This window comes from Salvelinus alpinus, chromosome 4, assembly GCF_045679555.1.
Source record: "Salvelinus alpinus chromosome 4, SLU_Salpinus.1, whole genome shotgun sequence".
Lineage (NCBI taxonomy): Eukaryota > Metazoa > Chordata > Actinopteri > Salmoniformes > Salmonidae > Salvelinus > Salvelinus alpinus.
In genome coordinates this window covers 60,827,221-60,839,940 of record NC_092089.1, presented here as the reverse complement: position 1 = coordinate 60,839,940, position 12,720 = coordinate 60,827,221, and the positions used below count along the sequence as shown (strand labels likewise).

Here is a 12,720-nt window from a genome sequence, read left to right as displayed (position 1 = left end):
TTCCTTTAAAAATCCCTGTGGCGTACAATGACTACGTTTTGATGAAACACATGACAGACCCCAGTGGTATTGTCTTAGAGAATCTAGGAGCAATGACTTAACTCGGTGTCCCAGGTTTCAAGTGCAGCCATGGAGTTTCCTTAAAAAATATAAAATAATAATAATAATGAAAAAATATATATATATATATATATATTTCCTCAGAAATTCACTCAGGATGCTTCAGGCACAGAGCGTTCTTTTACACTTTAAAGCATTAACCAAGGGACTCAAGTGTCCTGTCGTTTCAAGATCAGAAAGATACTGCGCCGTTTGTTGCCTGCTTACCACTAACCTTCCCACAATGGAAATGCAGAGCCTAAAGGTGAATGAACAAGATATATCAGAAGCACGCATTCTCCCCGGACACAGCTGCCTGGGGTGACGGGGGGAGGTGAGATCTTAACAGGAATGACCTGACAAAACAATTAGATTATTCTTGCACAACATGTTATAAGGCTGGCTTTATCTGGATTGCAGTTGATCAGATAATATTTGATAAGCCACGACTTGCTTTTTTTTCTCCAGAGTGGAAAATCGTGTTGCCTGTGGGGTTCCTTTATTTTTTTATTTAACTAGGCAAGTCAGTTAAGAACAAATTCTTATTTACAATGACAGGCTAGGAACAGTGGGTTACTGCCTTGTTCAGGGGTAGAATGACAGATTTCTACCTTGTCAGCTCGGGGATTCGATCTAGCAACCTTTCAGTTACTGGCCCAACGCTCTAACCACTAGGCTACCTGTCGCCCCTATGTAAAGTATTCCAGGGTCCTGTTTCCATTGCTATTTTATGACATGGATCATGACAAGCTGCATGTTGTTGTTCTGTTCATGGATAATATCACATGAAGGCACAAAGGCAGAATAACTTTATAAGCAAACAAATGTTGCCCATGTCTAGTAACAGTTTGTGTTTTTCTTTTTGTTGTTGATCATGTAGCAAGTCTAGCTATATTACGTTTTTAAGGCATTCGCCTAAATTTGCTGCAGGCCTACATCTGAAGTAAGTTAAGCTTCACTGTAGCTGCATCATTTAGTTTTCAACCCCAACACAACCTCCGTAACATCATGCTTATATCGGTCCTAAAACGATCTAAAAATAAAGCCAAGCTGTCCTATATTATTCATAGTCTGCTTCTCATTGGATGTACTGTATTTTTCTGCCATGGAAAGGGACAATATTACGGTTTTCCCCAATAGCCTTTGGCAACACTAAACAACTTGACTTGGATCATATCACAAAACTATTAATTATACTAACATCATTTAAATTGCTTGACTGATTTGTACAAAAAGCAATTTCAGCTTCATTGTTTCTGTGGACTAAATGTCCACAAAAGTTCAAGCATCTTCAAAATAAAATAAACCATTGATTGAATCAAAGCTGTTTCTGTCTGCAGACAATTATCACTCTGTTTGTGCAATTCCTCTCACACAGGGAGGTGTTACATCAAATATTAGCAGGGAAACAAAATAACATGTAGTGTCCGTCTCTGATCATCTGGTACTGCAAGGAGAGAAAATGCCAAACAATTAAATCTCGCACTGGGTGAGAAACTGACAGACAAGATTGCCTCTATGTTTTTGCCGCCCACATAAAAGCCCGTTTGGCACTGGTAACATAATTGCTCACCACACACCCTCACCCACACGCAAACAGACATTCAATGATGAGTCTCCAAAGCAGGAACTAAATTAGTTGGGCCTGTGGAAAGCCTGAAATGACAGAGTTTTTACATTAACTCAACTCCCTCTGTGGAGAAATGAGTGAAGGACCAAACAAGACATCACTGTGGCACAAAGATATCATCAAAAGCACTCAATCACTATAAGAAGGAAAGAAAATATACTGCTCAAACTGGATATCTGGTGGCCCCAAACATTCAACACATGTACCACAGAGGTGGAGCAGACATCTAACAAAATACCACCGCACAGAATATTAAACTGATTCCTAACACTCACAAATCAAGCCCTGGACATTTATTGTGAAAACACAACAGTGCGTCGATGAATAGATATGAGGAAATTAATTTCCTTTCAATGAGAGGAATGTGATAAAAGAAAAGTCAAATGAATCAAACTTTTGGTTGCTTATAGATTGGGCATGATTAAAATGGAGACTTGTGGACTTACCCGAGTTCCTCTTGGAGATGTATTTGAGATTGATGCAGGCGGCTGAGCTGATAAGGAGGAACATGAAGGCTGAGGGCTTCATCTTTCACACTTTTGGTGGCAGCTGGAACACAAAGAAGAATGGAGTTTGGATATCAAGTCTTACGACTGGGCCGACATCTCTGCTCACTCCCTCCATCAAAACATATTGGGTGATATCAAGCAAGGGGATTTGTCATTTCCTTCCATTTCCAAGACAGAGCGATCTGTTCATTAATTTATCCTTCAGACAGAACACTACCAAGTAAATATAACAAAAGTAAGAAACTATCGACCCATGCCATACACCCCATTTTCAAAGTTCACAGACTGAAAACACACAGCTGTAATACTTGTGTTGGTATTTGATTTATGCCAAATAAAGGAAGCACAGCTTCGGTGGCAAAGGGGTACATCTGAAGCTGGTTTAAGAGTCGCATTATTACCAACATCAGTATTTCAAAAAAAGCAAACAAATAAAACGAAATAAACAGCCGTTTTCAAACTAGCTTCACTTCTATCCTTTCCAGCCCTCCTTCTCTGAGACTCAAGTAAGACTAGTGTTGGGTCGTGCACAATGCACATTGATCTGTTTAGAGTGATGGCTAGAGAAATGATAGAATAGATAGAGGAGTAGAAGACAGGGATTACCACCACCTGATGTGTTGCTACATAATCCAAATTAATAGAAAGCTAGGGTTTATGGCCCCTATAGATTTCCAGATCGTTCCTCACTGGCTGTCCATTGACTGGGGTTAGGAGCTCTCAGTACATCATCCCACAGAGTGCTCTCATCCACACTCCCTTAAAAGGGCCAGCTGAGCTGCCAATAGTGATACTGAATTACATCTGTTCCCAAGCTCTCGTCTAGACAACACACACACCAACAGTGCACAGTCACATTGTTGTTCAGGGTATCAAAGCCAAGGGCAGTAATACCCTACTGTTTTGATGACAAGGAATAGACATGTCTCTCAAACATGTTATTGTTCTTGAAATATATAGTGAATTCATTGTTCATTGTGTCATCAGTAACCATCAGGGCACATAAATATGGTGTATGCCATGCATGGTGTTAGTCTATGTAAAATACTATTTCTATTCAGCCAAATGAATTAGGGATCTCTGACAAGAAATGTAATTCAACAGTTTTCTCCCACTACACTATATGACAGCATTGCCCACAGCTGGACAGGGAGGAAGAAGAAACACATTTAAATAGTTTTCAGAAATAATAGGGGAATCGGAAAAATCTGTATTTGTGGGCTGTCACAAATAGGAACAAATATCTCTCCAAAAACATTCTCTATCTGCAGAAATGTCTTTCTTTATGCGTATTTATTTTCTGCTACCGAAGGCAATTCTTTGTTAAAAGATTACCACTGACTGCACTTTTCTTCAAACATACTGCATTCTTCTCTCTCCAAATAATCCATACCATCTCAAACATTGAGTGGTGGTGAAAAACAAACCTTTACTGTTGCACGGAAAAGTTAGCAGAGCTAAAATAAACTTCTGAATGTGAGTGCAAAATCCAGATCACACACATGCTCTCTCTGACAGAGGCACAAATGAACACATTCACACACACCGCACACACCAGTGGAGGCTGCTGAGGGGAGGACGGCTCATAATAATGGCTGGAACGGAGTTTATGGAATGGCATCAAACACATGCGTTTGATGTATTTGATACCATTCCACTAATTCCATTCCAGCCATTACCACGAGCCAGTCCTCCCTAATGAATGTGCCACCAACCTCCTGTGGCACACACATGCATGGTTCAAGCACATGCATGCCCGCACCCGCACGTTCACACAATTGTGACAACATTTTCCACACTCCAGTGCCTGCATCCAAACAACTAAATCCATATCCTCCTCAAATCTACATAAAATATCTAATACACAGATGGTTAATGATTACTACTGCACCTATGGTTCTTACTAGTGTATTGAGGCCAACCCATTTCCCCTCTCTGTTCCATAGTCCTATTGTGTTCAGTTAGTCCTGTGAGTCCCTTCACCCTCCCATCAGTACAGCATGCATCTGGAATAAGAAACAGTATTTCCTTGTCTTGCTCTGGGAGGAGGAAGAGGCCTGTAGCAGTTACATTAAACCAGAGAGAGTGAGGAACAACAAGCGTTAGCCTACATATAGCTTTTTTTTCTTTTTTCTTTGAGCCTTTTAAAGAGAGGGGAGAGAGATGGTCAGGGGCATCATTTGAAGGATGTGCTTGCCTCACTCTGACTTTAAATGCATACCTAAAGATTTTAGGAGGGAAAGTTGCTCTCTCATGCAGAGGAGCTTATGATCTCAACATGCATAATTTCACAGCCCAGTGGACTATTCCTGCTGCAGGACATGTGCCTTTTGTCTCGCTCACTGTCTTTTCTTTTCTACTATTTTCTGTCTCCCAAGACTCCTACGTTTATCCACTATGAAATAGGTTAGATCCTGCCTGGCTGGATATAATGTGTGTATAGCCTTACATTCCCATCACTGTTTCAATGTGTAGATTGATTCACAACAAAAGGATGCTAGCAGTATGAACGTATAAAATTATGACATAACAATTTGAAAAGTAAAATGTTAGCAAAACCAGTCATGCTTTCCTCCAAAAGAGCTGAATCAGTCATTGGAAAGTTCCACTGTAGTTTCACAGTCACCTCTGGGCCAGAGTTTGTTTTCAATTTATTTCACCTGCTGTGAGGGACAAAAACATAGTTCCATTGTAATTATAAAGTTGAACCCCTGCCACGGCAGATTTGGTGCCTCGCTTTTACTGTGCAGGATATGAGTTTACATCAAAGCAAAAATGGCCAGCGCATCCAGTGACTATAACGAGTGTCAGGGATCGCCTTCCTGAATGCAAACAGCATCCCTAGAGATAAAGGGACTGTTCAGGTGCCAGGACAAGGCCTGACCTATGATACTACATGCCCCCTACCGTCAGCTCAAAAATGTAAATGGGGCCCTTTAAACACCACAACACAGATCATCTACTCACAGAACCATGAGACCAAATACAACAACAAGATGCTATTTCTAGCCCAAACAGTGTACATGGTGTATAGACTGGGGGCCATTAGGTCCTCTTTCCAGGTAACTGGCTATCAAATATTTAAGCATTCCCACTTTCTAAAACTGTCCCATGAAGACACATGCTGTAGTATCCCACTGACCCCTGGTATTAAAGTCTCATGTGATCTCTAATTGTACTGATCTCCGTGTCTTATCTCTCGGAATGGAGAGGATTGTGGTCTGCAGTCTGCACACAGAAACATCAAGTTTTTCCGTAGACCTTTCTCTCACAAACCAAATTGAAGAACCTCTAAAACTTCAAACATGACCAAATCCCCAGGTAAACCTAAGCTTGAGTGCCTCCTGCAGTCTAAAATACAGTCATCCTTTTAGAGGAATACTCACTAGTGCAAGAGAGACGGTTTTCTCTTCAGTTCATTGAAATGTGAGCAGTCGCTCCTATCCCAAAGCATTTCTATGACTATATGGCTTCTTAAAGGTTCTCAAAGTGAATTATCTTTTGGAGTCCTCTATAAGATAGGTAACAATTCCCAAAGTGGCATTTACCACAAAAGAGATCCCCCATGAATCCAGGCATTTGTGAATTCTAAATTGGGGTGTAACATGCAGATTAACTCCATTCTAAAGCTCAGTGAGTCCACACCTCTGCCGTGGCCTGGGAGATTAGCTGGCAGCGTGACGGTGATGGTGGTGCCACTGGCCCAAGCAGCCAGGCATTAGACCGGCATAGCTCCGCCCATTTTCTGTGGACAACAAGTTCTTCAACCAGCACACTCCGAAAAGCCAATGGTGTAGGCCACCGCCTCCCATGACTAGCAGCCTGGCATAGGAGAAATGTACCAGCGGTCAGACTGTACCACCATCTGGCTCCTCCACGCTCCACTCAGACCAAGAGGAGCTGCTGTGTGCTTCAGACAGCCCTAGCCCTGGAGACGGAAAAGCCAGCCATGTTCCTCAAGAATACAGTCACAGTACAGCCGGCAGGCCATCAGCAGAGCAGCCTACTCCATCTGACAGGACTCAACCAAGCCAAAGTCCCGCTACTGACCTGGCCTGTCAAGGATTGATTAGAGGGAAAATAAATCACTTACTAATTGTTAAGTTGAGTAACACATCCCTCCATATACAGTACCAGTCAAAAGTTTGGACACACCTCTCATATGGAATCATGTAGTAACCAAAAAAGTGTTAAACAAATCAAAATATATGGCTGCTTTTCCTTCACTGTGCGGTCCAAGTCATCCCAAACCATCTCAATTGGGTTGAGGTCGGGTAATTGTGGAGACCAGGTCATCTGATGCAGCACCATCACTCTCCTTCTTGGTCAAATAGCCCTTGCACAGCCTGGACGTGTGTTGGGTCATTGTCCTGTTGGGTAACCTCTGTTACTATCCAGAAGATTAGTGATATACGTTCTTCCTCACTTCATCTAACCTGACCTCTGCCTCAAAGTGCTCACTCCTCCCCAAGTCATGGCTGTCATATTGACTCGTACCACACTATGTCTATTCTCCTCCCATAGGATCCCTGATGGCTAAAAATAACATATCTGGACAGAATGTAAACATTATACATTCCCCTCTCGCCCTCAGTGACATGAATAAGTATATTTCATATTTTCAGAACCAAACAATATATATTCAGTGCATTCGGAAAGTATTCAGACCCTCTGACTTTTTCCACATTTTGATACTTTACAGCCTTATTCTTACAACAAGAACAACAATTCTCATCAATCTACACACAATACCCCATAATGGCAAAGCAAAATAAGGTTTTAACATTTTTGAGCAAAATATTAATTTATTTCCATAAGAATTCAGACCCTTTGTTTTACGACTCTAAATTGAGCTCTGGTGCATCCTGTTTCCATTGATCATCCTTGAGATGTTTCTTCAACTTGAATGGAGTCCACCTGTCGTAAATTCAATTGATTGGACATGATTTGGAAAGGCACACACCTGTCTATATAAGGTCCCACAGTTGACAGTGCATGTCAGAGCAAAAACCAAGCCATTAGGTCGAAGGCATTGTCCGTAGAGCTCCGAGGTACAGATTTTGTCGAGGCACAGATCTAGCGAATTGTACCAAAACAATTCTGCAGCATTGAAAGTCCCCAGGAACACACTGGCTTCCCTAATTCTTAAATGGAAGACGTTTGGAACCATCAAGACTCTTCCTAGAGCTGGCCATCTGGCCCAACTGAGCAATCGGGGGAGAAGGGCCTTGGTCAGGAAGGTGACCAAGAACCCGATGGTCACTCCGACAGAGCTCCAGAGTTCCTCTGAGGAGATGGGAGAACCTTCCAGAAGAACAACCATCTCTGCAGCAGTCAGTAAAAGGCACAAGGCAGCCCACTTGGAGTTTGCCAAAAGTCACTTAACCATCCATACGGTGAAGCATGGTGGTGGAGCATAATGCTGTGGGGATGTTTTTCTGGGAGACTAGACAGGATTGAGGGAAAGATGAACAGAGCAAAGTACAGAGAGATCATTGATGAAAACCTGCTCCAGAGCGCTCAGGACCTCAGACTGGGGCGACCCTTAGCACACAGCCAAGACAATGCAGGAGTGGCTTCGGGACTCTGTCTCTGAATGTCCTTGAGTGGCTCAGCCAGAGCCCAGACTTGAACCCGATCTAACATCTCTGGAGAGACCTGAAAATTGGATCTGCAGAGAAGAATGGGAGAAACTCCCCAAATACAGGTGTGCCAGGCTTGTAGCGTCATACCCAAGAGGATTCGAGGCTGTAATTGCTGCCAAAGGTGCTTCTATAAAATACTGAATAAAGGGTCTGAATACTTATTTTTAATACATTTGCAAAAATAAACAGTTTTTGCTTTGTCATTAAGGGATATTGTGTGTAGATTGATGAGGGAAAAAAACGACTTAATCGATTTTAGAATAAGGCTGTAAAGTGATAAATGTGGAAAAAGTCAAGGGGTCTGAATACATTCCGAATGCACTGTATATATATATATATATATATACAGTTGAAGTCGGATGTTTACATACACTTAGGTTGGAGTCATTAAAACTCATTTTTCAACCACACCACAAATTTCTTGTTAACAAACTAGAGTTTTGGCAAGTCGGTTAGGACATCTACTTCGTGCATGACACAAGTAATTTTTCCAACAATTGTTTAAAAACAGATTATTTCACTTATAATTCACTGTATCACAATTCCAGTGGGTCAGAAGTTTACATAGACTAAGTTGACTGTGCCTTTAAACAGCTTGGAAAATTCCAGAAAAATATGTCATGGAAGCTTCTGATAGGCTAATTGTCATAATTTGAGTCAACTGGAGGTGCACCTGTGGATGTATTTCAAGGCCTACCTTCAAACTCAGTGCTTCTTTGCTTGACATCATGGGAAAATCAAAAGAAATTGTAGACCTCCACAAGTCTGGTTCATCCTTGGGAGCAATTTCCAAACGCCTGAATGTACCATGTTCATCTGTACAAACAATAGTACGCAAGCATAAACACCATTGGACCACGCAGCCGTCATACCGCTCAGGAAGGAGACGTGTTCTGTCTCCGAGAGATGAACATACTTTGGTGCCAAAAGTGCAAATCAATCCCAGAACAACAGCAAAGGACCTTGTGAAGATGCTGGAGGAAACAGGTACAAAAGTATCTACATCCACAGTAAAACGAGTCCTATATTGACATAACCTGAAAGGCCTCTCAGCAAGGAAAAAGCTGCTTCTCCAAAACCACCATAAAAAAGCCAGACTACGGTTTGCAACTGCACATGGGGAAAAAGATCGTACTTTTTGGAGAAATGTCCTCTGGTCTGATGAAACAAAAACAGAACTGTTTGGCCAGAAATGTCCATCGTTATGTTTGGAGGAAAAAGGAAGATGCTTGCAAGCTGAAGAACACCATCCCAGCCGTGAAGTACAGGTCAGCCGTGAAGTACAAGGGTGGCAGCATCATGTTGTGGGGGTGCTTTGCTGCAGGAGGAACTGGTGCACTTCACAAAATAGATGGCATCATGAGGTTGGAAAATGATGTGGATATATTGAATGAACATCTCAAGACACCAGTCAGGAAGTTAAAGCTTGGTTGCAAATGGTTCTTCCGAATGGACAATGACCCCAAGCATACTCCCAAAGTTGTGGCAAAATGGCTTAAGGACAACAAAGTCAAGGTATTGGAGTGGCCATCAGAAAGTCCTGACCTCAATCCTATAGAAAATTTGTGGGCAGAACTGAAAAAGTGTGTGCGAGCAAGGAGGCCTACAAACCTGACTCAGTTACACCAGCTCTGTCAGGAGGAATGGGCCACAATTCACCCAATTTATTGTGGGAAGCTTGTGGAAGGCTACCTGAAACGTTTTTCCCAAGGTAAACAATTTAAAGGCAATGCTACCAAATACTAATTGAGTGTATGTCAACGTATGACCCACTGGGAATGTGATGAAAGATATAAAAGCTGAAATAAATAATTCTCTCTATTATTCTGACATTTCACATTCTTAAAATAAAGTGGTGATCCTAACTGACCTAAAACAGGGAATTTTTACTAGGATTAAATGTCAGGAATTGTGAAAAACTGGGTTTAAATGTATTTGGATGAGGTGTATGTAAACTTCCGACTTCAACTGTATATATTTTTTAGGAACTAGGAGTATTGAGAGTAAGAATAGTAGAATACACCAGGTGCAATTTTGAAGTTTGGTTGTGCATCAACAGTTTTTATCTTGTTATGTCATTCACTCAATTAGCTGAAAATCAGCCATGTCAATTTTTTGATTGGTAGTTAGTCTAGACAGCCATCTAAACTTGACGTAATCATGGCCGAATACCGATTTAATCCTAACCAAATCACATCCCTGAACAAACATTACACAATGAAATACTATTTAGTTCAATTGCATTCGGGAAACAATAAACAATTTTTTTAATGTTCTCAACTCAATTTAATGTTATTAGACATTCAAATCAAGCACATTATCCAAAATCAAGTGCTGTCAGAGGACAATTGAATTATCAAACAGAATACTGTCTGAAGACATTCACAGACTTTACTATCACCAGTTATACACTGAGTGAACAAAACATTAAGATCAACTTCCTAATTCTGAGTTTGCCCTCAGAACAGCCTCAATTTGTTGGGGCATGGACTCTACAATGTGTTGAAAGCATTCCACAGGGATGCTGGACCATGTTGACTCTAATGCTTCCCACAGTTGTGTCAAGTTGGCTGGATGTCCTTTGGGTGGTGGACCATTCTTGATTCACACAGGAAACTGTTGAGCGTGAAAAACCCAGCAGCGTTGCAGTTCTTGACAAAAACCGGTGCGCCATTCAAAGGCACCGAAGTCTTGCACCTTCACCCTCTGAATGACACACTTACACAATTCATGTCTCAATTGTCTCAAGTGGATTTAACAAGTGACATCAAAAGGAATCATAGTTTGCACCTGGATTCACCTGGTCAGTCTATGTCATGGAAAGAGCAGGTGTTCTTAATGTTTTGTACACTCAGTGGAGCATGCCTGGAAATAACAAAAGTGCAGCAAAATAATAGTATGCTGAAAATAAACATGTGCACAACCACCTAAACTTTTCTGTGTTTTTCATAATAATAATAATTCATTTAATTTAATTTCTCACACCCAAGGCACAACAAAATAATAATAATAAGTAATAATAATAATAAAAACAATCCAAAACACAGAACAAAGAATACAGACAATAAACAAAGCTATAAGGGTGTCATCAGATCCAGAGGACATGAGAACAGAATTAGCAGAGGTCCTCGAAAGCTTTTCTGAACAGCACGGTCTTGAGCTGTACGTTAAACGAGGACATAGACTCTGCAGCCCTAATAGTGTCTAGAAGTGCGTTCCACAACTGAAAGCCCTGCTGAAGGGAGACAGACCTGGAGGAGCTAAGGGTGTGTGTGGGGCAGGAGCATAGAATGACGTCAGACAGGTAGTCGGGTACAGAGTTGTGGATAGCTTGGTAGGTGTGATCCAGGATTTTGTCGTCGAATCGTCTGCATTAGGGAGCCAGTGGAGAGCACTGGGGTGATGTGCTCATGGGGGGAGGTGTGAGTGTGTAGACGTGTAGCACAGTTATGGCCTGTTTAGGCGATTGGCAGATACGCCAACAAACAGGGCGTTCCAATACTCCAGTCGGGATGAAATAAAGGCATGGATGAGTCGCTCAACTGCAGGTTTTGATAGCATAGGTCGTAATATGGCAATGTTTCGTAGATGGAAAAATGAGAATTTCGTCACTCTTGATGTGGGCCTCAAACTGATTGGTCAAATATCACACCCAGGTTGCGAACCTCATTGGATGGGAGGACCTTGACACCATCAATATTGAGACTGTAGCTGCTGATGTTGTTTTTGATGGTGGGACTGCAATTCAGGTTGACCTCTGTCTTTTTGCAGTTGCAGGAAACTCAACTGCATCCACAACTTGATGTCCTGCAGGCTGCTGACCAGGAGCGCAGTGGCATTGGCAGTGTCAGTGTTTGTGGAGACAACCAGCTGAGTGCCATCTGCATAAAAGTGAAAGCTCCGTCTGTGTTTCCTCAAGATGTTTCCCAGTGGCAGCATGTACAATACAAACAAAACAGTAGTGGCCAGAGAACCAAGCCTTGAGGGACCACCTGTCGGACCACAACTGTGTCTGACCTACTAGGACCGATGGCTACAAACTGGTAGCGATCAGTAAGAGAGGACTTGAAACAGTCAAGGGCAGTGTGACAGGCCCAGGAGCTTCTTCAGGAGCAGTCCAGCAGGATGGCGTGGCTGACCATGTCGAATGCTGCACTGGGGTCCAGCAGTATGAGGATGCTGGCAGCCGAGAGTCGGCATTCATGTGTCTAACTTTGAAACCAGTGTGTAAGGGCTTGACTATGTTGTGAGTGGCCAGATGGTTTTGGAGTTGGTTAGAAACAGAACATCTGAGGAGCTTGCTCAGGAAGGGCAGGTAGGGCTGCCGTCTTATCGGCTCTTAAACAACCATGCCATTTTATTTTCGCGTTGTTCGTAACTTGTTTTGTACATAATGTTGCTGCTACCGTCTCTTATGACCGAAAAGAGCTTCTGGACATCAGAACTGGGATTACTCACCTCAAGTTGGACGAGGATTTCTTCTTCAATGAGTCGGTTGTGAGGGATATACTACGGACGCCAAACCAGAACCAGATACCTGTGATTCACTGGAAAAGGAAACGTAGGTTTCGCAGAAAGAGATCGGGATGCCTTGTGAAGATCAGGCGACGACTGGCTAATCTGCACTTGCATTGCGTTCTGCAAGCTAACGTTCAATAGCTGGAAAATAAATGGGACGAACTGAAAGCACGCATATCCTACCAACGGGACATCAAAAACTCTAATATCTTATGTTTCACCGAGTCATGGCTGAACGACGACATTAAGAACATACAGAAGGCGGGTTATACACTCTATCGGCAGGACAGAACAGCAGCCTCTGGTAAGACACGGAGCG

General features: G+C 42.2%; 1 protein-coding gene across 1 annotated transcript in view; it reads right to left on the bottom strand.

Annotated features, from left to right (window-relative positions):
• LOC139574054 (X-linked interleukin-1 receptor accessory protein-like 2) overlaps positions 1-12,720 on the bottom strand; it is a 325,366-nt gene that overhangs the window by 288,343 nt on the left and 24,303 nt on the right. Inside the window, exon 2 of the mRNA XM_071398191.1 lies at positions 2,176-2,278. Coding sequence (XP_071254292.1) covers positions 2,176-2,257 — 82 coding nt within the window. The 5' untranslated portion in view covers positions 2,258-2,278. The remainder of the gene's footprint in view (positions 1-2,175; positions 2,279-12,720) is intronic.